Below are 24,314 nucleotides of genomic sequence, written 5' to 3' on the forward strand. Positions count from 1 at the left end.
GAAGCCAATAATGTATCTCTCATTGAATGGTGATAGAAGGCATGATATTTTGCTATAATTTGGGGTTCGTGGGATTCAAACAGTCAAAGACAATTATTCCATCTAAGTAGCTGCCATTGAAATGCTTCAGAGGTCTCTGGCGTATATTTTTCAAAAATTAACTTGGTTTTTGTTTTCTAGTTAGTTACGAGTACTTGCAGTCCTAAAACCCACACTTTTAACGCTTAAGCTAAGCCTAAGCCATATAGGATATTAATTACATACTGTTCGACATTAGTTCTTAACAAACAACAACTTTTTTGCCACAACTAAAGCTTGCAGCAACCAAAAGTTATGCGCGTTTTGGCATTAATAATAAAGCGTAAAACTAAATGATAATAAATTCTATTTAATAGTTTAGCCAAAGATGTTGTCAATGAGGTAGCCGCCGCGTCGCGGCTTGAACTCCGCTTGGCGATTCCTGTGCAGGATGTACGCCTCGAACTCCTGTGGCTGGCGGGGACCCCAGTCCATCGTGGGCTGCAGGGACATCTTCAATTTCTGTAGCGTAGAGAAAGGAATTAACAAAAGTCTCTTACGATGTATCCCTCCTCCCTACTTACGCTGCTGAAAGTCTTTCCCGGCTGTTGATAGATCGTATAGATGGCCCAAATGGGCAGCTGTAGCACTCCCAGGCCCCAGATGATCCAGCCCGCCGTATAAGCAGCCCGGGGATACTCCACACTTCGATAGGTCAGGGGCTCATAGTTGGAAAGCATATAGACCAGGACGAGGAACATCAGGCCGGGGGCCACAATGGCCCAGCATATGCGCCAGTAGAAGCTCGTCTTTACGTTCAGCATGAACTCGATGTCGCTGCAGATACGCTTCACCCCGTAGATCCAGCCCACGGCCAGCATCTCGGCAATGGCCAGGAAAATGGCTATGAAGGTGCAGCCGTAAAAGTCCACCAGGTTGAGAACGAATTGTCCGCCCGGCGTCATATAGACCAGCCCGCATAGGAAGCCGATTAGGGAGAATGTGGCGGACAGTAGCCAGTGGGGCAGATGATTGAACCGATCCTTAACCACGTTGATCACAGAACTGGCCATGCCCACGTTGGACCCGATCCCCAGCACCAGCAGCATGAAGAAGAACAGAACGGCAAACAGCTGCGGCAGATACTTGAACTTGGCAATCGCCTCCGGATACGAGATGAAGGCCAGTCCAGCTCCTCCCTGGACCACCTGAGCGATGTCCTCGGTGTTGGTTTCATGGGCCAGATTGCCCAGGATACCGAAGATGATGCAGCCGGCGAGGATTGAGGTGAAGGAATCAATGCTGGTGATGATGATAACATCTCTGATGGGAGGGGATGCGGCATTAGATAGAGGGAGGAAGGAAGGCATATCCACGAACTTACTTGTGGACATTCTTGTGGAAGTCGTTGAAGGAGGCGTACATGACCAGGGTGCCGAAGCAGATAGCCAGCGAGAAGAACATCTGGGTGATGGCAGCATACCAGACATGCGGATTCAGCAGCTCGGACCACTTCGGCTCGAGGAAGTAGACGATGCCGCGCCAGGCGCCGGGCAAGGTCAACGCCCTCCCCAACAGGATCAGCATGATCAGATACGGAAAGAGGGCCAGGAAGTAGGATGCCTTGCCCGAGCTGCGTATGCCTTTGAAGAGGATGGTGCCAATGATCAGCCAGGTAGCGAACAAGCAGAGCACCAAGTCCCAGCTGGGAGTTCCCAGGCCATTCTCCTGCAGGTTCTCAGGCTCCCTGAGCACCGTATGCCTACAAGAGGTAAGCTACTGAGAGCTACTCGGGGGGGTAATATTGTTTTTGGTCCAACTCACGTGAAGTAAAGCTCCGCAGAAGATACACCCTGGCCGAGGGCAGTTCCGTTGGGTGCGACGGTGGCTCCTGTGGCCACGCAAGCACTGCCCCACTCCACCAGACAGTAGGTCCACGGCAGGACAGCTTCAAAGCTGGCCACCAGATAGCGTATGGTTAAGGCCATAATGCAGGCGTAGTAGGTGGTGGCCAGGGCAGTGGAGTATACCTGGCCGTAGGCGATTCCTGGACAGGATATTCATCGTTGAGAGACCGAACAGAGTCTGAGGGGGATTCACTCACCCTTCATAATGGGCACCATGTCGAAGGCCTTGATGCAGCCCCGGCTCGAGAACTGTCCTATGACGACCTCCAGATAATAGATCGGTCTGCCGATCAGGAGGAGTACTATTATATAGGGGATCACAAAGGCTCCACCGCCATTCTCCAATGCGATGAACGGAAAGCGCCAGACATTTCCCAGGCCCACGGACAGAGCAATGCACGAAAAGAGGAACTCCACTCCCCGACTCCATTGATCGCGCTGGCCAGAGGATTTCACACCCCTCTCCACCGCCTCTGCCTGTGCCTCCAACGGAAGTTGTCCCTCGATTTGGTTTAGGCAACAGTTAATAGTAAGCTGAAAGGATTGAGGTAGTGCCAAGGATATTCCAAACTAAAGTAATCCGACTACCCACCTCATCGCTGGATGTGGTATAGAGAACGGAGCTTCTCTCTGTCTGGTCTTTTGCCTGGCTTTTATCCATCCTTTGGCTCAGCCTCTGGTACTCTGCAGCAGCATCCATAGTTGGATTGGATTAGGACTGACTTAATTCCTAGGACAGTAAACGAAGAAGCTGGCAGAACACGACACAAAAGCTCACATTAATCAATGAAGATGGGAGGCCACGATAAAATAGACTCCAGGGAAATGACGATATTGGACTGGGTCAGTATTGTGCTCCGAGGTCGGGGCTACTTATAAACATTTCATTAGCATTAGCGTCACAGAGATCAGGTGACAAAGAAGTCGATGGCACGCTTAGCGTATCAAGTTTTGGGGTATAAATTGGGATAGTTTATGAATCTGTTTACTTCTAGTTTCTTGTTTTTATTATTGATTTTTGATCCCATAATCTTGTTGATCGAGTTTCTAAAACGCCACTCATCGCGTGTCATTAAACCAGTAACCAGGTGCGATTCTATTCTTTGCCCAAATTGGCCCATAAATAGATGGATTAAATTTTAAGCCGTATTCTCAACTGGTTAGAAATTAATGGAAGCAAAATTTTGAATTTTGATTTTTGCTGTCACAGATTCCGGCACTTAATTATAATGCCAAAATGTACGGGCGCCGTGCAAAATGCTGATAGTACAAAATGCACTTCGAAATCGCTAGTCAGTGGGTTCAATGCGATCATCAATCACATCCATGGCAATCTCTGCCTGGTTCCGCACGGTTCGTGAACCACGGTGTGTCAAAATATGACCGGAATCTTTGGAATCGTGAAAAGAATATCTAATCTGGACGAATGCCTTTCTGAGGCAGAGTGTTGGTCGCATATTATTCGGGACTGTTCCAGACTGTTTGCCCAGCTAAGTGTAAGATCTAGATAGTAGCTAGCAGACCAGATATGCTGTAAGCTCTTGGCATTATCTAAATGCTTCTTCGGAAACATTTAAACATTTGTGGCAACTTCTCCGCTTATCTATTATACACGACACACAAAGATCAAGCACCAACACCACATAATCACACAAGAGATAAAATATACTTTTATGCTTACACTTTCACTTGGAATCTTCTTAATCTCGCATACAACAGATGTCCCGATGTCCTACTTTGTCACCGTCAACCGTCTATAGCAAACGGCCCAGTGCGACTAACTGAAGCATAACTGATAATAGACTAGGAAACCTCCGAAGCCGAGGCAGCGGCACCATCTGATATTTGCCGAGATGAGCGCTGAGTGCTTTAGCGATGCTCGTTGCGCACTGAGAATTTCAACCAAACAGGAATTATTAGGGGAACTCAAGCCCAAGATCTTACATATGAATCCATCGGCTCACGAAGGGTTACGCTACTCACATTGATCATCGCTTGGGAGTATCTCTAACCCATCCAACGAACATTAATTACTGCGACCCTGCCCTCAAAATGCAAATCATTTCAATTAACTGTGCCAGATTCAGATTCAGCCGGGCGGCATCTCTACTGATCATTGTCAATCCCCCTGCCGACGTCCCCAGCTCAAACCCAGGGAGATATGCATATATAATACCCTCTCAAGTAGTATTAGTACTTGCAATATTTACTAAAACACGAAAAATTATAACAATCAATTTGTCTGATTGATCCATTTCATATTGTATTGTATCTGCTCCACCTACTATCACGAAATTTGATTGCTAATCTAATGCCTGCGGGAAGTGGTGGTGCAACAGATTTAAGCTATGGAATCTCTATTGGCGGTTCGCTTACCGATGCACATACTGCTGCTGCTGCTGCCTGGCAAGGTGGCTATGAAGTGGCCGAAAGTAGGTTCCATGCAACTGAAAATTCTCCTGCGTCTGCTGATTTTGGAGAGAGGGATCTATACAGTAGTATCCATTCAGTTCAGTTGATTGTTCTGGTCGTCTGTTGTTGCTAATATGATCTTGATACACCTTTCTGAAAATTGCAATTCGTTAAAAATCGAGTGTGTTTAAGGCAATAGCAATCTAATAAATACGTACATGGAGCCCATTAGTTTGGAAATTTCACGTTCCATCAAGAACTCATTCTCACGATGCCTATTCCGGAGCTCGGAGAGGTGAATATTCTGCTCCGTGAGCAGGTTTATAGAATTCTCCATGCACTTGAGCTTCTTCTGCCTGCGACTAAGTTTCTCGCAGACGAGGCGTAGCTGCTCCCCCTTCGACTCCAGCTGGATGGTTAACTGAAACGAGAAATATATATAATTAGGATAAGCCCGGCTATGACGAGGCCTCGACAACGGACCTTATTTATTTTCTTGTCCTTCTCGGCAGATTCGAAGCACAGTTGGTCAATTTTCTGTTGGTGGTCGTTGGGCGTGGGATTCGTCCGCCGAACCGCCTTCGCCTCCTCGCGCATCTGGACCACCAGCTGCTCGGACCTGAACAGCTCCGTCTTCACATCCTTCAGATGCGAGTGCAGCTGCTGCTCTCTTTGGTAACTGGAGTCAAGCTCGACTGTTGTACTCCTCAAATGGTCCTCCAGCTCGCTGCGGATGTGGAATGGAAACTTTTAAGTGCACTGTGCATCGAAAAACTCTACAGTAAGGGCCTCACTTGATCTCGGCCCTCGTCTGTTGGATCTTTATATCCAGCTCAGCGTTCCCCGCCTGCAGCTTGCGAGTATTCTTCTTTTGTCGGTGGACACAGTTCTTGAATTGCTTGTCATTCAGGACCTTTAGTTTCAAATCGGCTATTATCTGATCTCTCTCCACAACGAGCTGGTCGAGTCCATTCTGACGCTTCTGTTGTTGGACCTTCAACTTGTTCTCCAGAGAGACTACATATTCCCCGTTTCTTTCGACTTCTTTCTGAGCCCGGAGCACTATAGCCTCCGACTCCTTCACTAGCTGATCCAGCGCCGTATTGCTGTTAAAGGAAAGATAACTCAGTAAAATTTCATCATAAATCCCCATCTGGCTGCTCCGCTCACCGAGACATTAGGTTCTCCATTTCAGCCTTCATCGACGCGATGGTGTTATCCTTAGTCGTCAAAGAGTTATTCTTTTGGGCAAGTTCCCTTAAGTTTTCGTTGTTTTGTGTCTCGTAGAGTCGTAGCAGTTGCTTCAGCTCGACCACCGTCTGCTGCCAGTTTTCCTCCACCGCCTTCAGCTTTTCCTCGAGGTCCGCCTTGAGCCTAATCATCTCTCCATTGTAGGACTTATGGATCTGTAACAACCGAGCCTCCATGAGCTGCTTCTGCTCCCGCAGTTCGCTTTTGTCGCTGTACTGATCCTTGTTGGGCGAAACCTGTTGGCAGACAGGTGTCACACACACCTGGTCGATGCTCTCAGCGATGCTGGACATTTGCCGGCTCTGCGGATAGACGGGAAAGAGCTGAGTATTGGAGCGGACGGCGAACCAGACGAGAGCCAGAACCAGACGTACCAGAAGATCCTTCAGCTTGACTGTGAGCTTCTCTTTCTGATTGCACGACTCCAGCTCGTCCTTGGCCAGATGATCGTACAACATCATAAAGCCCGAATCGACGATCCCCTGGCAACGATTCTTCAGATCTTGGACGCTCTCGATGGCTGCAAAGAAAATGGCACTGTTGTGTCCACAGGCTTAGGATGGAATCAATAGAAACTCACGCAAATTCTGGAGCAAACGGTTTGGATCTTCATTCTTATGAACCCACTTCCTGTCCTCGTTGAGCACAATGGCAACCAACTTGTACGAGCCAATCATTTTGGACTCCTCCGGCCCCAACGATTGCAGCTTCTCGAAAAAAGCCGCTTGAAGGCATTGTATACTCTGGTACTGTGCCTGGAGAGCACGCGCACGATTTCGAATGAGGACCCACTGGTGGGCCGTGTCTTGGATTGGATGAGCGTTGAAAAACGTACCGTAAGACAATTAGATGGAGGGTAAACATACGTGAGGCGACTGCGGTAGTAACTTCCTGAGCAAGGCTGTTCTTCGAGAGAGAGATCTTGGCTTGTTGCTGCGGCGTCTCTGGCAACGACATACGCTCGTCGACGGATCCGGAGCACGACTCTATGTCCTTTAACTTACTAGGCATCGAGCAGATGCTCAGATTACACCCTTCAGTGCCGCAGAGCGTATAAATAAATTGGCTTTCGTTCGAAGCCTGTAGAACAATCCATTTTAGATTAGAACGAGGCTCCTTCCCCCTTTTACCGCAGGAACTTACCCTCAAATTATTAGCCTTAGCTCGCAAATCGCTGGCTTTAGTAGCTGCACAGGATCGGGAAGGGGATTAATAAGTGAGATTGGCTAGAGAACTAAGAACTCACAGCGAACAAATACTGTGCTAGTAGACATTTCTACATATCACAGCAAAATGCAGTAATTGTTTAAAAAATATAATATAAATACAACAAAGTGTACTATTGTATTTGAGAGTTTAGTTTGTTTTCGATATTGTGCTGCTAAACAGCCTGCCCTGACAGCTAATGCCGACACATTAACTAAGGCACACAGGCTTTTATTTGGTTTTATTGCATGTATGTCCACAGTACCTGGCAGTTTCCAATTCCGGTCCCCCGTTGTTTAGGATGGGCGAGTGAAAACAGAAGCCCATCAACAAATGCGAAGCCACGCACAAAACGGAAGCCGTGCTGAACGATGGATAGGAAAGAAGAGCATCGCGTCGGTTCCCATTCTCGCTCTCCCATTAGCCACTCGTCCAACCCGAATCATATGATGCACATCGTCTGGGTAGGCCAGTAATCGGCGGGGCTGTCGGTTACGATGCTCGTGCAAATTTGCATTCAGTTGCCGTTCGAGTGCCTCCAGAGAACGTTCCGTTCTGAATTCATTTTTTTTCCACATATCTGTTTATCGCGAAATGGATTCTGAGCTCGTATCCCATGAGATCCAACAATACTGAGCCAAAGAAGTGTCAAAACGTCCTGAAGGACTATTAAAGGATTCATTAAACATTGGAAAATTACGTATCCAGTAAGTTGCAGTGTTCCTTTGGGCAGTCTGGGATACTTTGGACTCACTTCGATTTTCCACTGTCAGGGCGAAGCCCCAAAAGTGTTTTTAATGATGGAAATCTATGGGCATTGTTTTTGTAGTCGTCTGGGGGCTGTTATTTTGCTCACATTTCCTATGAACAGTCGGCGCGTTTTTCAATTGAATTTAATCAGTGACGTAGACGGTTTATATACTATGCAGTAGTACTCGTTCGTATACTATATCGGACTATATGTATGATTAAATATGGGCTTGCAATGCGATGCGATTGTCAACGCAAACCAGACGCCTCTTAGTTCTAGTTCCGCATGGCAATGATGAGGTTTGGCTCTGAAAGGAAATAGAAAGTGTCTGTAAAAATAGAAATATTCGTAGGCATCGAAACTGGGTAAAGTATGGGCAATTGGAAGGTATGCATATATCGCTGTGTATGCCTAGACGCTTGCGCAGGCCACCAACGAATTCAAGTTCAATTCAGATCCACAACTGGCCTGCCATTGACATTCGGTACGAGTGCTGATAATTAAGGCAATTAAGGGAATTCCAAATGGGTTCCAGAAACAGCTTTTATCCACTCGGGGGATGCAGATGCCACAGAGCCGATCCAATTCAGAATAAAAGTTCCTTCTCTGCTATCCGATTGCAGCGATCCGCAATGAAAGCCATCGAGAGCCTCATCCTATTCCTGGCAGTGATGCGCACTTGGCCGCGAATCGAGGCCTGCAACCGCATCCCGCTGGGGGCCACCGCAGCCAAGTCTCCAGTGGACGATAACTATGTGCTGTCCGTGGCTGGCAATGTCCAGAGCTATGTGCCGGGCCAGAGGTACAACGGTGAGTGGTCAACCACAGACAAGTAACCTGCCCCCTTCAAACTCTTCCTGCTCTTCCAGTGACCCTGAGTGCCTTTTCGGGCCTGTCCTTCGTGAGCTTTTTATTGGCCCTGGACCTCGAGACGGGAGATGGCGAGGATGATCCGAATGCAGTGGGCACCTTTGAGCTACAGGATCTATCCGAGACGCGCTTCAGTCCGCGGTGCGCCAACCTCGTGGAGAACACGAACACAAATGTGAAGACTCACGTGGACGTGGTCTGGGTGGCACCGTCAAGTCCCGGACAGGGATGCATCCTGCTGCGGGCGACCGTGATGCAGCATCGCGATGTTTGGTTCATGGACGATGGCTTCCTGACCAAGCGCATGTGCGAGGAGGAGGTGGACGACATCGACAGTCAGCCCAGCATTATGGATCCGTGCTGTGCCTGCGACGAGGCCAAGTACGAGGTGGGTATCGTTCAACAAGTTCAATGACTTCCAACAAGCTAAATTACTCTCATTATCAGCTCACCTTCGAGGGCAAGTGGTCGCGGCACACGCATCCCAAGGACTTTCCGGCGAACAGCTGGCGCACGCGATTCAGCGACATCATCGGCGCCTCCCACACCATCGACTATCGGTTTTGGCAGTACGGGGAGATGGCCAGTGAGGGGCTGCGGGAGGTGGCCGAGCACGGCTCCACACGCACCCTGGAAAGCGAGCTGAAGGACCAGAGCGAGCACATCCGCACGATCATCAAGGCACGGGGAATCGCCTATCCAAATGTGACTGGCAAGACTTTCGCCGTCTTTCGCGTCGACTCGAATCATCACCTGATTTCCTTGGTCTCCATGGTGGATCCCTCGCCCGACTGGATTGTAGGTGTCTCCGGGCTGGAGTTGTGCCTGCCCAACTGCTCGTGGGTGGAGAACAAGGTCCACAATCTGTATCCTTGGGATGCGGGCACTGACAGCGGTCCATCTTATATGGTAACATGCATATCTCACAAAGGCCTCTCTGCGATCAATGCTAAGTCCCTCTTTTTCGTTCCAGTCTGCCGACCAGCCGCAGGTGCCGCCCGACGTAGTGCGTCGCATCAAGTCAAACTACCCCAACGACCCTCGCTCGCCTTTCTACGATCCCACCGGAGCTCAGATGAAGCCTCTGGCCACATTGCACATCAATCGAAGGCGTCTCTACGAGAAGAACTGCGAGTCGACTGATTGTAAGGCACAATAACTTAATATCTACTCTGAACAAGCCTAATTTCGAGCTCCTGAATGCCTTTCCAGCGGAGCAGTTGCCGGCGGAGTGCGCCACTCAGGCCTGGACCAGATGGGACGAGTGCAGCACCAAATGCGGACCCGGCAAGCAGTACAGGACGCGGGAGTTCAAGAATCCCGTGCTGGCATCGGTGAGGCCATCCTTGAGATGAAGACAGATTAAGAGATGCATATATATAACCTCTGATTACACGTTTCCCAGCGTCATCGTTGCAACAATGCCCTGCGGGAGGAGAAGAACTGCGTGGGACGCAATTGCGCCAGCTTCAATGAGGAAACAGCCGACGGGGTGCAGGCCGAGGTTGGATATCCGACTGAGGGCTCCAACGATCCGCAGTGTGGGCTGTCCGAGTGGAGCGAATGGTCCTCTTGCACTGTGACATGTGGCATGGGCGAGCAGACACGGTCGAGGCACTACCTCAACAAGAAGGCCAAGAAGAAGTGCCAGAAGGCGAGCAAGGCGCGCCTGCAGGAGACGAAGGTGTGCGAGGCCATGGAGTGCGGGGGCGACATAGTCCCCGAGGACGCAGCTGGAGACGCGGTGGATGGGGCCGAGAAGCGGTCGATCTTTCGCAACTTCGAGAGCTACAGCCAGCACAAGGAGGAGTATATACCGCCAGTGTGTGGGATTACGCCCTGGTCGGACTTCTCGCCCTGTCAGGGTCCCTGCGGAGGCCACGGAAAGCGACAGCGTATACGGAAGGTGTGGAACAACAACCAGGTGTACGGCGTGCGAGACCCCAGCGACGATGGCAGTGATCCCTGCCGCCACATCAAGCTCCACGAGGAGGTGAACTGCACGAATCCCAGCTGTGACACAATCGTTCCTAATCTTTGCTACGAGGACCTGTTCGAGAGCCCCTGCCGGGACAGCGACGTGACCAACTACTGGTATTACGACCACGTGAGCGACCAATGCGCGATCTACTGGTCGGACCGCTGCGACACCAACCGCAACAAGTTCAAATCGAAGGAGGAGTGTGAGGACACCTGCCGCCTGCCTCGCCACAAGCAAGAGCTCCAGAACGACCGCCTCCAAACCATCGACTGTCTCGTCTCCGAGTGGGTCAGCCACAGCTGCAACGCCACCTGCGGCGACGGCTATCAGCTACGGACCCGTCGCGTCCTTCGCACTCCGAAATACGGTGGCAAGCCATGCCCCAAGCATCTGGTGCGCCTCGATCGCTGCTATCAGCGCTGCGACGACATTTATTCGATCAGCGGTGGGGGATTCGGCGAGCGACGTCATGTGGCCAAGACGCCACCACCGGATCCGCGGGATGAGTGCCGCTACTCGGAATGGTCCGCCTGGACGCCTTGCACAGCCACGTGTGGGGACAACGCCGTCCGGCAGCGCACCCGTACTCTGCTCAACACTGATCTGAGCTACAAGTGCAAGGATCGTGTCCGCATGGAGAAGTGCATGATGATGCCGTGCCTCCTCAGCAGCAACGACGAGGCCGAAAAGTGGTAAGGCAACACGAGGAGGAGGAGGATCTATCGTCAAGTATTAGTCGTACACACCAATTATGTAATCGCAAGTGAATGAATGACAAAATATATAAGAATCCCCCAGGTGCTCCAGGCCATTGACTGTTGATAGGGAAGGTATTCGGAACTCTAGCTCCCAGCTAAGTTCCACTTCTGCTGGGGCAGTCGTAGTATAATATTTCCGCTTCATGCCACTTTCGTCATTGACCCAAATCTGCTGTACGACTGTGGCACGGCCCTTGCCTCCTGCAGCGCCCTGGTCCAAGTTCAAAGAACTCAAGCGCCAAATCGTCAATTGGAGAGCGTGCCACACACAAGAAGAAACAAAAAACTATACCAATTGACGGCAACTCAATCAAGATGAGATAATTGAAAAGCTCAACGATTAATAGAGACGATTCACCAATTTCGGCACTGACCCAGCCGCCGAGCAGTCAGTCGACGCTGAGCTGTGGACAGCTATGGATCGAGACGCGATGTGGCGACTTGTACGGGTACTTGTGCTACAAATTTTGGTGATTCGGGGCGTGCGGGGGGCATGCAGTCGAATCCCACAAGGAGCCAGCGGCGAACGGTCCGCTGTCGATGAAAACTTTCGGATTTTGATCGATGGAAATCCAGCGACCTACGTACCCGAGCATCAGTACAATGGTGAGGGGTCCCGTGCACATCCATAGGAAGTATCTCTATCATAAATTTCCACAGTGTCGCTTTCCTGTCCCATCAATTTAAAATTCGTGAGCTTCACGCTGGTCATCGAGAGCGAGGATCAGGCGGTGGCCTTCAATGGACTGGACATGACCGGGCACTTTGAGCTCCTGGGCTCCCCGGACACCAGATTCAGCGTCGGCTGCGAGAACATGGTCGAGAGCACCAACACCAACGCCAAGACCCATATTGAAGTCTCCTGGGTGGCTCCGAAGTCTCCCGAAAGCGGCTGTGTCCTCATCAAGGCGGGGGTAGTGCAGCAACGTGATGTATGGTTCATTGATGAAGGCTTCCTCACCAAACGCGTCTGCCCCGAGGAAATTGACGAGCTGAACAGCATGACGCCGCCACTCCAGAACTGTTGTGCCTGCGATGAGGCCAAGTACGAGGTGGGACGCCCAAGACTGGCCCAGAATGTTACGCCGTTACAGTTCCTTTCCCTTTCAAGATCGTCCTAGAGCGCAAGTGGACCAGGAACACGCACTCCAAGGACTTCCCAGTCGAGGCCTGGCGCACACGCTTGGGCGAGGTGATTGGCGCCTCGCACAGAAATGAATACCGCTACTGGGCCTACGGAGGACGAGCTAGCCTGGGTATGCGCGAGATGGCCGAGCATGGCGCCACCCGTACCCTGGAGCAGGAGATCCGGGACAACACCCAAGTTTGGCTATTCCTTTTCTTTTCGTGAAGTTCCTGTTCCATCTGGTGATCTCTTACAGAATGGCGCTGTGCGTACCATCATCAAAGCCCCGGGCATCCCTCATCGTTTGAATGCCTTTGGCTCCACGCTGGCCAATGCTCGGGTGGATCCGGCTCATCATCAAATCTCGCTGGCTGCCAAAATCGATCCATCGCCCGATTGGATACTGGGTGTGGCGGGTCTGGAGCTGTGCCTCAGCAATTGCACGTGGCTGAAGCGAAAGGTATTGAACTTGTACCCCTGGGACATTGGCACCGATTCAGGACCCTCATATATGGTGGGTAAAGATCACAGATCACAGATCACATGCTGCCAGTCACAGATTTCTAATGGAAGAACGGGTTTCTCCCTCAGTCTCCCGATCAGCCACAGGTTCCACCAGATGTGATACGACGTATAACTTCTTCGTATCCCAGCGATTACCGTTCGCCATTCTTCGACGATACGGGCGCCTCAATGAAGCCCCTGGCCACGCTCTACCTGACCAGGAAGAAACTCTACATCCGCGAGTGCGAGGAGGGTGAGTGACCAGAAACATATTGATTCAATTATAAAGCTGACCCTTGGTTTACTCAGTATCGCAGGGCGGACGGGGACCCCTGGAATGCGCCGTACATCCTTGGAACGATTGGAGTAACTGCAGCACCCGGTGTGGTCAGGGCTATACCCAGCGCATTCGCAGCTACAAGAATCCCAACCTAGCAGCCAATTACAACTGCGTTATTCAGCTGGAGGAGATTCGCCAGTGTCAGGGCACCCAGTGCGGTCAGGGGGAGGAAGAGTACGCCATTGCGGGCCCCGGTGTGGATGTGGGCTTGGGTTTGGGTGGGGAGGGTGCGACAGGCACTGGCTCCATGGCCGAGTGTCAGCTGAGCAACTGGAGTGAGTGGTCGCCATGCTCAAAAACATGTGGCCGAGGCATCTCCACACGGACCCGCGACTACTACAATCCCCAGGCGAGGTCGCGATGTCTGACGGTCATGCGACTTCCCCTGGAGGAGACAAGGCAGTGTCTGGGCTCGGACTGTGGCGGAACCATACCCGACAACGGGGAGCTCGATGGTTTGCCGGAGCCAGAGCTATTCGGCGAACCCAATCAGACACCCAACTGGAACACTAATAGTCACAATAACAGGCTGGATAGTCCGTATGGAGGATCAGCTAATCAAGGATGGAACAGAAAGAGTTTCAGCCCCGCTGAGAATGACAATGCCTTTGGCAGGTCATCGTACGGTTCTGCGGATAGATCGCAGGACACCAACGCGCCCTTTGGCCAGACGGACAGCCAGCAACGTTCACCGTTTGATCCAACCGACAGTCGACGGGGCTATAACACAAATCGCCAGCCACTCGATCAAGAGCGGCCCAACTATAATACCTACGGCAGTGAGAAGATGATGGGTAACAGACCCGGGAGTAGCTACAATGATTACAACCTCGGATACAACAGCAATGATTACACCACCCCTAACCTGAGGCCGGGCCTTGGCTTCACCACTAGATCTCCCTACGCAGGACGCTATCCCAGTCGCCAGCAGGACATCTCTGAGCCGCCGAGCAGCAGCGGCAACAGCAACTACAATGTGGTCCAGGACTACTGCTTCGAGAAACCCATTGCCTCCACTCGTCCCTGCCTGGCCAATCCGGTGGTTGTAAGCAACTACTGGTTCTACGACCACGATGACCACGAGTGCAAGATCTTCACCACGGACAACTGCGATGAGAACAAGAACCGTTTCCGTTCGCTGATGGCCTGTGAGGGTACATGTCTGCAGCCCCAGATGAACGTGGAGCGTAGCGAAAATGAATCCATGGATCTATACGGCGGGGGAGCTTACGCCCAGACCGGGGGATCCTATGCCCAGACAGGCGAAGCTTATGGCGCTGCTCGATTCGGCGAAGCGATAGGGGATATAGGTGAGCCGCTGTCACACACAAGGAACACATACGATCCGTACAGAACGGGTCGTTATGGCAGCTGAAGAGTGGTCGGATTGTTTAATAAAGTATTACAATGAATAATTGCCAGTCAGGGTCTTTTTACTCGACTTTTATCCAGAGTTGAAAGAGAATTTCAGCTGAGTTTCGGTTTCTCTGTCGCAGTTTTGAAGAGAACCAAAGCTTTGGTTGTTTTTCCGGCGCTGATAAGGCCCCAGTCGCATTCTATAGGAATCAGTGGGTCAGAAAAATAAGGCGCTCGGCAGTACACTCTACTACACTGCTGGGGCTTATCGGGGAACCGTCGGAACAGCAGCCAAGACTCTCTTTTTGATTCACTTTTCGCAAAAGGGAAAAGCTTCGCTCAGTTTGCAACAGTCGCCCAAGTCGAATGGTTATAGACTTTCCAGAATGTGGCGCACCGACTCTGTTCCTCTGTTTCCACTGCTTCTGGCGGCGCTGACGATCGGCACAGCCCGCAGTCTGATCTGTACACGCCGACCGGCAAACACGGCCACGCCCAAGTCGCCAGTGGATGAGAACTATGTGATAAGCATAACAGGCAATCCGGAAACATACATTCTCGGACAGGAGTACAACGGTGAGTAAAGTTCATTGGCCCTTGCGCTTGAACTTCATGGGAAGAGAGCCTTGGGCTTTGAGGCATCATCGGAATAGCTATGCTTTCGAGATTTCGCAATGTTTATTGTTTAGTAAACAAATTACGCACATGTGCCTTGAGTCGATCTGGCTTATCGCGGGCTCTGGCGAATTCGAAAGCCTGGCACACGATTATTCAAGGTCAGCGATAACAGCTAAAGAACTGAATGATCTTACAGTTTCCCTGAATGCATTCAACGGGCATCGCTATATTAGCTTCATTCTGGCGCTGGAGAACGAAAACGGGGACTTCAACTATGCGGATGACCTCGGCAGCTTTGAGCTGAGCGACATGACCGAGTCGCGCTTCAGTCCCAACTGCATAAACATGGTGGAGAACACCAACACCAATCCAAAGACCCACATGCACCTGACCTGGGTGGCGCCCAGCGAGCCAGGCAGCGGCTGTATCCTTATGCGGGCTACGGTCTTGCAGCATCGCGACGTATGGCACATGGATGACGGTGGACTAACGCGACGTATTTGCGAGGAGGTCGTTGACGATGTGGAGAGCCAGCCGACGGCTCCTTTGATGGATATACCCTGCTGTGCCTGCGACGAGGCGCGCTATGAGGTGAGAGTGGTATAGCAAAGGCGTAGAAGTTGTCCAGTAACCTTTTTGTTGTCCAACAATACAGCTGATATTTGAAGGCGTCTGGTCCCGCAACCTGCACCCAAGGGACTTTCCAGCTCGAGGCTGGGAAACGCGATTCTGTGAGCTTTTGGGGGCTGCCCACAGCTCCGACTACCGTTTCTGGGAATCCGGATCCCTGGCGAGCGAGGGTCTCAAGCAGTATGCGGAGCACTGCAGCTCGCGTCTGCTCGAGCGTGAGTTCAGCATCAACTTTCGGGTGAATTGATATTTCTCTAGATCGTCTGGAAATCCAAAGTAACGTCAAGTCTTAACAGGATCAAAAGATCCGCACTATTATCAAGGCACGCGGCCCGTCGTTCCCCAATATGAGTAGCAAGTCCATGGCCTCGGTGCGAGTGGATCCATTGCATCACATGGTATCGTTTGCCTCCAAAATAGAGCCATCGCCAGACTGGATCGTGGGCGTCAGTGGACTGGAGCTATGTCTGCGGAACTGCACGTGGCTGGAGGGAAAGGTTATCAATTTGTATCCCTGGGATGTCGGCACGGATGCGGGGCCAAGCTATACGGTAGGCGATAGCACGATCAGTCGCTAATTTTGCACTAATTTTGAGCCCTCTCTACTTGATAGTCACCTGACCAGCCGCAGGTCCCTCCAGATGTCATCAGGCGCATGCGTTCCGATTTTCCAAATGATCCGCGCTCGCCCTTCTACGACGAGACGGGGGCTCCCATGAAGCCCATGGCAATCCTGACCGTACGACGTCTACGTATCTACGAGCGGCGCTGTGCGGATGAAGACTGTGAGTGTAGCGAGAGTATACATAGATGTCCCATTTGTTATGATAATCAACTGATCCTCCAATCCCCAGCAAACAATCCAGCAGAAGTACCCCGAGAGTGCCTTACACATCCCTGGTCAAGCTGGAGCGACTGCTCATCCAAATGTGGCGATGGCATGCAGTACAGGCGACGCGTCTACAAACAGCCTGAGCTGGCGAGGATCTACAACTGCAATGAGCCGCAATATGACGAACGCGAGTGCCAGGGCCAGATGTGCGGTGCACAAAATCTAATGGGGAACGTTGGAGACTTTGATGATCTGGACCCTGGAATGGGAATGGGAACGGGCTTTGGCACGGGCGTGGGAATGGGCGGAAACATCCGTCAGTCGTCCCAGCAACGAGGGCCCGAGTGTCAACTGAGCCGTTGGGGCAGCTGGAGTGCATGCAGCGTGACCTGCGGAGAGGGCTACGAAATGAGGCAGCGCCAGTACCTCAATCCTGGAGCCGAATCGAAGTGCCAGAGTGTGCATCGAATGGATTTGCAGGAGACGCGCAAATGTGAGGGCAGAGCTTGCCTTGGTAATCTGCCAGGATCAATTAACGGCGACATGGACATGGGTATGTCACCTTATGAAGAGTCCATGGGCGGACGAGGCGGCGGAGGCATGTATGGTCCACCCTCAGAACTAGACGCCAATAGATTTGAGGGAAACTCTAACAGAGGCTATGATGGGACTCCAATAAATCAGGATCGATCGGGACTCGGCTTTTCGGTTGGCAACCTTAAAGGCCACACCCCCATTTGGGGCGACAGCTCACAGAAATCGGATGCTGTGTGGCTTCCAGAGCGACAGACAACTCTGAACCAGAAGCCACCGTCCTACAAGCAGCCCAGGATTCAAAGTAGTTACAATGTCGCCGCCGGCTTTGAACCGATAACGGAACCACCATCACCCTGGTCACGCCAACGTCCCAGTGACATTTACCAGCCGTCGCGTTTAGAGGATGTAGAACGGGCTCCTTGGCAGCGACAGGGTCCCGGAAGCACACACAGCAGAGAGTTCCTTACATCGGATACAGACATTCCTGGCGCTGGTACAGAGCAGGAAGCATGGCCACGACCCAATGGCTACCGCAATGGCGATACTGATCCCGTCCTGTCGACTCGCTGCTTCCAAATGCTGCACACCGTTCAGCCGCGCTGCCAAAATCAAACGATAACGGGACAGTTCTGGTTCTATAACTTCTGTGCCGATGAATGCATGCTGTACGCAACAGATCCGTGCGATCGCAATTTGAACAAATTCAGCAGGTGGGAGGAGTGCGAGAAGTGTCGCCTGCCTGAGTTCGCTCCCCTGCAGCAGCACCGCTCCAATTCTCCCGAATGCCAGGCACTGAGAGCCACATGGTATGCCGAGGAGAGAGTCCGGGAAGAGCAACGAGCGACAAATAGAAGAAGGAATTACGGTGGCCAACGGCAACGCGGTAGAAATTAAATTACCTATGTACATTTTAATATCTAGTAAATACTTTTTTAGGTTTGCATTATTTCAGTAAGTTTTCTGACCATATATGTATTTAGTTGATAATATATTAGGGATAAAACAGGATGTTTCTTTCAGTCACTATCACTGTCGGAGGACCTCTCGGGTGCGTCCACAACGTTTGGTGTTCCTGCTGGGAAGAGGAGCAGCTCCCTTGCGTACCTTTTTCGTTCAGGACGGAGAGCGTTTCGTCGGCCTGGTTCTGCCTTCTACTATGTATTGTAACTATAGAATATATAGGCAAGTGGAATGAAGATCAATCGCACCGAACTGGTCAACTACTGCCTCAATACTAGGAGATAAGAAGAGCAGAGAGATAGGAGAGATTCAAACAGGAGCAGTGTGAAATGGTTCATAGGCGGCTCCTTGACGCCGAGCTGTTCTCTCATGCCCTGGGGCAGCTTTTCGACAACAGGTCGAAGGACTGTAACAGGTTTCAAATGGAGGCGGCATACAAGCCGCTCGACTCACTGATAGAGTAATACGTGTCAAAGGTCTCGAATATATAGAATCTATCGTTTTCCTTGCACTCTGCAGAACGTGGGACTCCAAATTGAGACTCCATTTTGAGCCTGTATTTCAATATAAATGCTTCAGACGCCACAACGGCCACTTACCCAGTCGTTTGTCGGAGATCTCTTATGTCTTCATGTTTTTAGACGCAGAAGTTTGCCAGTTGCGTGGGACTGGGTGCCAAAATGAACCGAAAGTCGTGTGAATTCTCCACTGCACAAAAAGTATCAAAAATAATTCGCTTGCCGGTCGTCACAAGGTGTTTGTTTGTGTTTTTTGTTTTGATAACTAGCCGACAGCTGATAGTGATGGCACTCGACGTGTGCATATGCCGAGGCACGATAGTACGATAAGAATCACGAGGAGGCTTCCCAAACTGCGACGTTAGCTACGAATTACCCTTAAAGTCTATGAAAAATTATTAAAAATCGATTTGAGATTGATTAATGAATTTAATAAATTGTCTGTAGAATAATTTGAGACGGTTACGACTACTTATTTTGTGGTTTGCTATCAAGCTCGCACCAGTCTAGTGTCATATCAGCATAATCAGCTGTATTCCAGAGCTGCCTACAACCACGAAACGCAAATTGCACAAGCACAAAGAAAAGCAAAAGTGAAAAGTAAAAATAACAATATAAGAAGAAATGCATTTGCAACGTTTTCAATTCATGATGCGTAGCATGTTGAGAGTGCAACAGATTGCTGCAATGGCTCAACACCAGCAACAACTCCGTAATTTATCACTTTATTGGCATTTGGCACAATCACAAAGGACGGCTGGAGCTCCAGGAGCAGGAAAAAAGTCAGGTGGTGACCAGAAACCAAAAAATCCGCCACAAAAGATTACTCTTGTTCAGCACAACCAGGCACTGAGCATAACCACCTTGGAGGAAGCTCAGAAGCTGGCCAAGCGGCGAGAGTTGCACTTGTTGCGTATGGACCAAACGGACACCAAAACCGGGCGCACCATGTTTAAGTTGGTACTAATGACGCAGTTATAGGGAAACTCTCTATTAATTGGAATACATTCTTTCAGACTTGTCACGTCTGCGGAAATGTTAGCCGATGATGGGGGTTCAACGAACACCGCTACCGACAAAATCAACAAAAAGTCTGAGAAGTCACTGACAATAGGTGCCCGAATAGCGGAGCATGATCTTGAGTCGCGACTCAAGAATATTGTGAAATGGCTGGGCAAGCGACACGAAATCCGCATACTCATCCAGGGCAGTGCTAGCGGATCTGACGAAAGCAGCGCTGAGCGCATAGTCAAGGCTATTGGACAAACCATTGCAGAGCCGCAGGTCATTGGCAAAATAGTTCAAAAACGCAGCAAAGGTTCATATATAAAATTTAGCATTTTGCCTGTGACTCAGCCAGCCCCAACTACGCCTACCCCCACCCAGTCGTGACAGCTAACGCCATTGCCTCGGATAAATCCCAGTCATTTTACAGCAATGGCGTTGCCTCTGTCCTTTGGCATTAAACGGGGCGCCCATAACTACTCCACCACTCAAAATAATGGGGGACGACGACCCACTGATCCAACCAAACCTGGAAAGTTGGCGGCTGCATCAATTATTTTTATATTTACTATGAAATATGTCTTCTGGATGCACGCTCTAATTAAGAAGGATAGTTGAATGCTTGAAAAGTTTATTCTGATGTATGCGCAGCATTTTCGTTAAGATAGTTTTTATTTGTATTGAAAAGCCAATTAATAAACAGCCAGAAAACCTCAAAATAATTCGAATTTTTCATGGGACTCATGATATGATAAAGTTAAAACTCCAATCTATTCACTTCGATATCTTTTATTTCTCATATAGATTTGTGTTGATTTTATATAGGTGCCATTAATTTAATTGGTATTTTCTGTTATATATTTTGTATATAGCATGTGTTATGAATTGTATGGATAAACACATAAGCTAATGAAATATTACACTCTTTTTTATAATATGAAGTCGCTAGTGCAAAGCAAAGCTTATAATTGAACTAAAGTCTACTATTGTTGCACGAGCAGGTAAAGCTTTTATTTGGTTTGGAAATAAATATAAATAGTGTTTTTTTAATCATATTGGAAACTTGAAAAAGCAACAAATCGGAGCATAAGTTTGTGGACTTTTGGACATTCATTTATTTCGTGTACCTAAAAGCCTACGACTATAGCAGTGAATTTTGCTTTGTTTGGATACAAATTACAGGCGACGTACAAGTTACATTATAATTTTAGCAATTAAAGCAATCAACTAAAAATACGGCACAAGGAACATATTCATATTACACAAAATAAATAAAAGATTAATTTAATAATTTAGTTTATGACTAAAACACACCAAAACTTTATGCTTAAACGGCCGAAATAAATTAATACATGTTTTTGGATAAAAAGATAGAGAGAGAACGAAAAAAGGGAATTAAATAACAATGTAAAAAGCCATTAACAAAATGCTATCCTCAAAAAAGAACTCACGCTATATTGTTGCAACTGATAAGCCTACTGCATACTGGAGATATTCTTGATGAATTTGAAACGGATAAGAAGTCATACAATATGGTAAAAGGAATTCATTAAACATTGACATTTTCACTTAAACTTTTGGAATGATATATGCACTAAATAATTTAACTACAGTAAATGCCAAAAGCGTTTTAGTTACATTGTTGCCGCTTTGATTGCATTGGTGATTACAGATACTAGATACCTAGACGCGCTGAATCTCAAAGAGCTTGACCTCCGTATCATACCAAATGGCAGGCTCCACATTGCGCAGGTAGATGACACCCCAGATGTAAGTGCGGAACCAGGCTGTGGTGCCTGCGTTTGCCTGATACTTCCGTATTAGTATGGGATGTGGAACAGGCAACAGGCCAACCAGCGTTCCATGTTGCAGAAATTTAAGGATCTCTGATTCGTCAGTAAGGCCCTTGTCTATGCATATCTTCTCCACCTGCGGTACCAGAACCTGAAGCAAGCGCATTATCGTCTGCAGCGGCAACTTTGAGCGCCAGGAGACAATCCACTCGGGTGTGGGTGCCCATCGATCCCCTTCGCCGGGAACCATGCGAATGCTGCTCCGATGGGCCACCGATAGCCGTGACTGGTGGTTGGTGGGTGAGGTAGATTTTCGACCACCCGTTGGTGTTGTGACGGGGGACTTGTCATACGGGACGATTTCAGTTGATTCTTCCGTCTGCGTTTTATCATTTGGATGGGCCTGCTCACGCTCAGTCATCTGACTGATGGCTGGTGTGTCTAGCAAGGATGTTTTCAAAGTGCCCGGCTCGGCTGGTTGAGCAGTTAGTATCTCTGGCTGTGGCTCTTCTATTTGTGACCGCTCATGGGATTCCGTTTCCGATTCAAGATCTTCCTCAGCCTTCGGTTTTGCATTTATCGTGTCCTCCTCCTCATCTTCATCTTCATCATCATTATACTCTTCCGGCACGTGGGCTGAGGGCAGCTCTTGCGAAGCAGCTGCTATCCTCCGCTGCGGTACACGTGGCAAATTGAACTTTCCACCTGCCTTGCGCCCACTCATACACTTGGCTATCCCGGCCATATCTGTGGGGAGATTCGCCATGGCATGGAACACATGACGCTTCCGTATTATGGTATACACTAGATTCGAGTTCCCGTCAAACTGATACTGTATAATGTTGTTAAAGATCTCCAGCAAGAAGAACACCAAATGATGATTGCTTGGCGCTGATAACAAAAACCAAGGCGTGCTGAAGGCCTCGAGAAGATGCAGGAGCTTCACACTGGCCACCATCGAAAGGGTCTTCAAGTACGGTGAAACATTCACCAAAATAGTCAGCAGACAATCGAACAGCGGCTGCAGGCGCTGATGGCCAGTTGCAATGATTTTGTGAAACACTGTGATGAGCAAATCCGCATGAGTTCCGGTGAAGACCGGAATGTCCATCGGTACAGTGGCGGAGTAAGCCTTATTTAGGCGAACACCAAAGTTTCGCTCCCCTGAAATGTAAGAACTTAAGTCGTTGCACACTGTCAATAATAAAAAAGGGGCTCACCTGACAACAGCAGTAGTATGAATACTCCTATGTGCATCAGGCCTACGCGGGATTGGTCCGCCCGAGAGTAGTTCAAGTGATACAATATGGGAATGAGTATGTCTAAAACATCTGAACTCTTCAGAACGAAATACAAAAACTTTTTGTTGTAGTCGCATATCTTCCAGAACAAAATGAGCAGCTCCTGATGACAATGCAAACGCTTTGTGGAATTGGGTAAATAGTTTTGAACCAGTGGATTATTTAACAGACGAGTTATGCCCTTGAGGATAAAATGGAAATCCTCATCCCGATGGACACGCGACAGATAATTGATGAACAAATTGTCCCCGCAGTTTCCTTCGTCATAGGAGTGCTGTCCAGGTTGGGTGAGCTGTTGCTGCACCACCATGTCATGGTCCAACGTGACAATAAGGAGTTGCAGACAAGCCTCGACCAAGGGCTCCGTGGTGTCCGCAAAGATCAGGTGGTTGTAGGGTACGCCATATCCAACTGGATCATACGAACATACTGTGTTTAAGAATGACGTAAAGAGAGGCAGGGCATGACGATTGTCGGCCGAGGTGAAGTAGGCTATCCATTTGTTGGGCTCTTCGGATTGTTGAGGCGAACGGTACATCGGCTCTGAGAAACAAGTGAGAAGCAGCTTCAATAGCTCCGTGCGCCGGCGCTCCATGTGGGCATTGTGAGGTGGGGACTGGGCGAATCCCACTCCTGCCTCCCAAATATATTCGCAGCTATCAATATTGGCGAGTTCCTCGGCCTTCTCCGGACCCGCGCGACGAGCCGAGGTAACAGTGAAATCTGGACAGAAGAGTAAATCGCAAATGGCATTCAATAAAGACTGGGCCAAAGGCATTGTCTTTTCCTGGGACGGCAAACTGCTCCAGAAGAAATCGCGCCATTTATCATCCTCGAAGATGTATGGCATACATCTGATCAGGAGGCGCACACAGTTCAAAACGCACTGTTGCTCTGCCTGAGTGCGGCAGCTGCTGTCCACCGCCTGGGCCAGTTTCTCGACAGCCTTATAGCACAGAGTGGCCAAGTTGGCTGGGTTATCGTTCCTTATTTGTCGAATTTCATTCGATGTAACCAAAGCGAACACATCCTCAAGCGTTGTTTGATGGCCTTGCCAGAACTGCTCCCAGAATTGCTCATCACTGGGGTCGATTTTCTGATTCTTTTGCGTCAGCTGCACAATTGCCTTGCGAAAGTTCAACTTTGAATCTGTGTTTCCCATATTGTTTGGGTTCTGATGTGCTTTGGTATTGTTGAGTGCCTGATTTCCACCTGCCCCGTGTGCGGTCGCCCCAATTCAAGTGTTTCCAGTGGTCTGAAATGAGTTTACATAGAATTTAAATACTTTTCTGTTTAAAATCCGAAAGATTCACAAATTCGCCTACGCACGTAAAGAAAAAGCAACCAGCTCTGTTGTTCTTGTTGTTGTGCACTGTTGACAGGTCGTCAGTGCTGCCAGATTTTCTGAGTCAATACAATTCGAAAAACATTTGCAAAAAATGGCTAAAATCTGCACTACCTTTTTGAAATTATGTGTAAATATTACGATGGAAGCATTTTGCATATCTATAGAATATCAAACAGGATTGAAATGTTTTACAAAATTACACTGTGCGACAATAAGCAAACTTTTGAATGTACTTTGCTGGCCAACTGGCTTGTTTCCGCAAAGTCTGGCCTTTTTTTGTACAGTAAAATCA

The 24,314-nt window shown here is 49.4% G+C and overlaps 6 protein-coding genes across 11 annotated transcripts; 4 read left to right on the forward strand and 2 right to left on the reverse strand.

Moving 5' to 3' along the window:
* Positions 1-109: 109 nt before the first annotated feature.
* LOC108159316 (sodium-dependent nutrient amino acid transporter 1-like) lies at positions 110-7,149 on the reverse strand. 6 transcript variants are annotated; one of them, XM_017292495.2, is made up of 11 exons: positions 7,060-7,149; positions 6,732-6,775; positions 6,455-6,668; positions 6,169-6,393; positions 5,963-6,108; positions 5,508-5,890; positions 5,132-5,443; positions 4,821-5,064; positions 4,556-4,758; positions 4,302-4,490; positions 2,557-2,676 (listed from the first exon to the last, which is right to left on the reverse strand). In XM_017292495.2, the coding sequence occupies exons 3-11, from the start codon at positions 6,597-6,599 to the stop codon at positions 2,649-2,651; spliced, it is 1,875 nt and encodes a 624-aa protein (XP_017147984.1). In that variant the 5' UTR covers positions 6,600-6,668; positions 6,732-6,775; positions 7,060-7,149; the 3' UTR covers positions 2,557-2,648. The 6 variants fall into 6 exon arrangements, with proteins under 6 accessions (XP_017147982.1, XP_017147983.1, XP_017147984.1 ...); XM_017292490.2 differs by lacking the exon at positions 7,060-7,149 and adding an exon at positions 6,835-7,031; XM_017292491.2 differs by lacking the exons at positions 2,557-2,676; positions 7,060-7,149 and adding exons at positions 3,618-4,240; positions 6,835-7,030.
* Positions 7,150-7,412: 263 nt separating this feature from the next.
* On the forward strand, positions 7,413-11,197 carry LOC108159313 (spondin-1). Its single transcript, XM_017292487.2, has 7 exons — positions 7,413-7,501; positions 8,169-8,355; positions 8,415-8,803; positions 8,863-9,324; positions 9,389-9,560; positions 9,628-9,749; positions 9,821-11,197. The coding sequence occupies exons 2-7, from the start codon at positions 8,178-8,180 to the stop codon at positions 11,090-11,092; spliced, it is 2,595 nt and encodes an 864-aa protein (XP_017147976.1). The 5' UTR covers positions 7,413-7,501; positions 8,169-8,177; the 3' UTR covers positions 11,093-11,197.
* A 337-nt stretch (positions 11,198-11,534) lies between these two features.
* LOC108159312 (spondin-1) lies at positions 11,535-14,539 on the forward strand. Its single transcript, XM_017292486.2, has 6 exons — positions 11,535-11,760; positions 11,815-12,206; positions 12,266-12,478; positions 12,537-12,794; positions 12,872-13,037; positions 13,094-14,539. The coding sequence occupies exons 1-6, from the start codon at positions 11,571-11,573 to the stop codon at positions 14,497-14,499; spliced, it is 2,625 nt and encodes an 874-aa protein (XP_017147975.1). The 5' UTR covers positions 11,535-11,570; the 3' UTR covers positions 14,500-14,539.
* A 272-nt stretch (positions 14,540-14,811) lies between these two features.
* Positions 14,812-18,116, forward strand: LOC108159311 (spondin-1). Its single transcript, XM_017292485.2, has 6 exons — positions 14,812-15,056; positions 15,295-15,689; positions 15,754-15,966; positions 16,025-16,279; positions 16,342-16,513; positions 16,583-18,116. The coding sequence occupies exons 1-6, from the start codon at positions 14,867-14,869 to the stop codon at positions 17,989-17,991; spliced, it is 2,634 nt and encodes an 877-aa protein (XP_017147974.1). The 5' UTR covers positions 14,812-14,866; the 3' UTR covers positions 17,992-18,116.
* Positions 18,117-19,113: 997 nt separating this feature from the next.
* On the forward strand, positions 19,114-20,299 carry LOC108159319. Its single transcript, XM_017292508.2, has 2 exons — positions 19,114-19,531; positions 19,592-20,299. The coding sequence occupies exons 1-2, from the start codon at positions 19,200-19,202 to the stop codon at positions 19,965-19,967; spliced, it is 708 nt and encodes a 235-aa protein (XP_017147997.1). The 5' UTR covers positions 19,114-19,199; the 3' UTR covers positions 19,968-20,299.
* Positions 20,300-20,564: 265 nt separating this feature from the next.
* On the reverse strand, positions 20,565-24,108 carry LOC117185718 (protein HID1-like). The gene is made up of 3 exons (XM_033391704.1): positions 24,004-24,108; positions 22,594-23,929; positions 20,565-22,537 (listed from the first exon to the last, which is right to left on the reverse strand). Exons 2-3 carry the CDS (start codon positions 23,834-23,836, stop codon positions 21,264-21,266), a joined length of 2,517 nt encoding a protein of 838 aa, XP_033247595.1. The 5' UTR covers positions 23,837-23,929; positions 24,004-24,108; the 3' UTR covers positions 20,565-21,263.
* Between the last annotated feature and the right edge of the window lie 206 nt (positions 24,109-24,314).

This window comes from Drosophila miranda, chromosome 3 (assembly GCF_003369915.1).
Source record: "Drosophila miranda strain MSH22 chromosome 3, D.miranda_PacBio2.1, whole genome shotgun sequence".
NCBI lineage: Eukaryota > Metazoa > Arthropoda > Insecta > Diptera > Drosophilidae > Drosophila > Drosophila miranda.

Excerpts from the sequence above, each read along its gene's own strand:
- LOC108159316 (XM_017292490.2), bottom strand. The coding sequence starts at position 6,862 with ATGTCTACTAGCACAGTATTTGTTCGCT. Across the intron at positions 6,776-6,834 it reads TAGCACAGTATTTGTTCGCT|CTACTAAAGCCAGCGATTTG; the intron begins GTGAGTTCTTAG and ends GATCCTGTGCAG. Across the intron at positions 2,677-4,301 it reads CAGCAGCAGTATGTGCATCG|CTTCTTCGTTTACTGTCCTA; the intron begins GTAAGCGAACCG and ends GTGTTCTGCCAG.
- LOC108159313 (XM_017292487.2), top strand. The coding sequence starts at position 8,178 with ATGAAAGCCATCGAGAGCCTCATCCTATTCCTGGCAGTGATGCGCACT. Across the intron at positions 8,356-8,414 it reads GCCGGGCCAGAGGTACAACG|TGACCCTGAGTGCCTTTTCG; the intron begins GTGAGTGGTCAA and ends CTGCTCTTCCAG. Across the intron at positions 8,804-8,862 it reads GCGACGAGGCCAAGTACGAG|CTCACCTTCGAGGGCAAGTG; the intron begins GTGGGTATCGTT and ends TCTCATTATCAG.
- LOC108159312 (XM_017292486.2), top strand. The coding sequence starts at position 11,571 with ATGGATCGAGACGCGATGTGGCGACTTGTACGGGTACTTGTGCTACAA. Across the intron at positions 11,761-11,814 it reads ACCCGAGCATCAGTACAATG|TGTCGCTTTCCTGTCCCATC; the intron begins GTGAGGGGTCCC and ends AAATTTCCACAG. Across the intron at positions 12,207-12,265 it reads GCGATGAGGCCAAGTACGAG|ATCGTCCTAGAGCGCAAGTG; the intron begins GTGGGACGCCCA and ends TTCCCTTTCAAG.
- LOC108159311 (XM_017292485.2), top strand. The coding sequence starts at position 14,867 with ATGTGGCGCACCGACTCTGTTCCTCTGTTTCCACTGCTTCTGGCGGCG. Across the intron at positions 15,690-15,753 it reads GCGACGAGGCGCGCTATGAG|CTGATATTTGAAGGCGTCTG; the intron begins GTGAGAGTGGTA and ends CCAACAATACAG. Across the intron at positions 16,514-16,582 it reads GCGCTGTGCGGATGAAGACT|CAAACAATCCAGCAGAAGTA; the intron begins GTGAGTGTAGCG and ends TCCAATCCCCAG.
- LOC108159319 (XM_017292508.2), top strand. The coding sequence starts at position 19,200 with ATGCATTTGCAACGTTTTCAATTCATGATGCGTAGCATGTTGAGAGTG. Across the intron at positions 19,532-19,591 it reads ACCGGGCGCACCATGTTTAA|ACTTGTCACGTCTGCGGAAA; the intron begins GTTGGTACTAAT and ends ACATTCTTTCAG.
- LOC117185718 (XM_033391704.1), bottom strand. The coding sequence starts at position 23,836 with ATGGGAAACACAGATTCAAAGTTGAACTTTCGCAAGGCAATTGTGCAG. Across the intron at positions 22,538-22,593 it reads CATACTACTGCTGTTGTCAG|GGGAGCGAAACTTTGGTGTT; the intron begins GTGAGCCCCTTT and ends CTTACATTTCAG.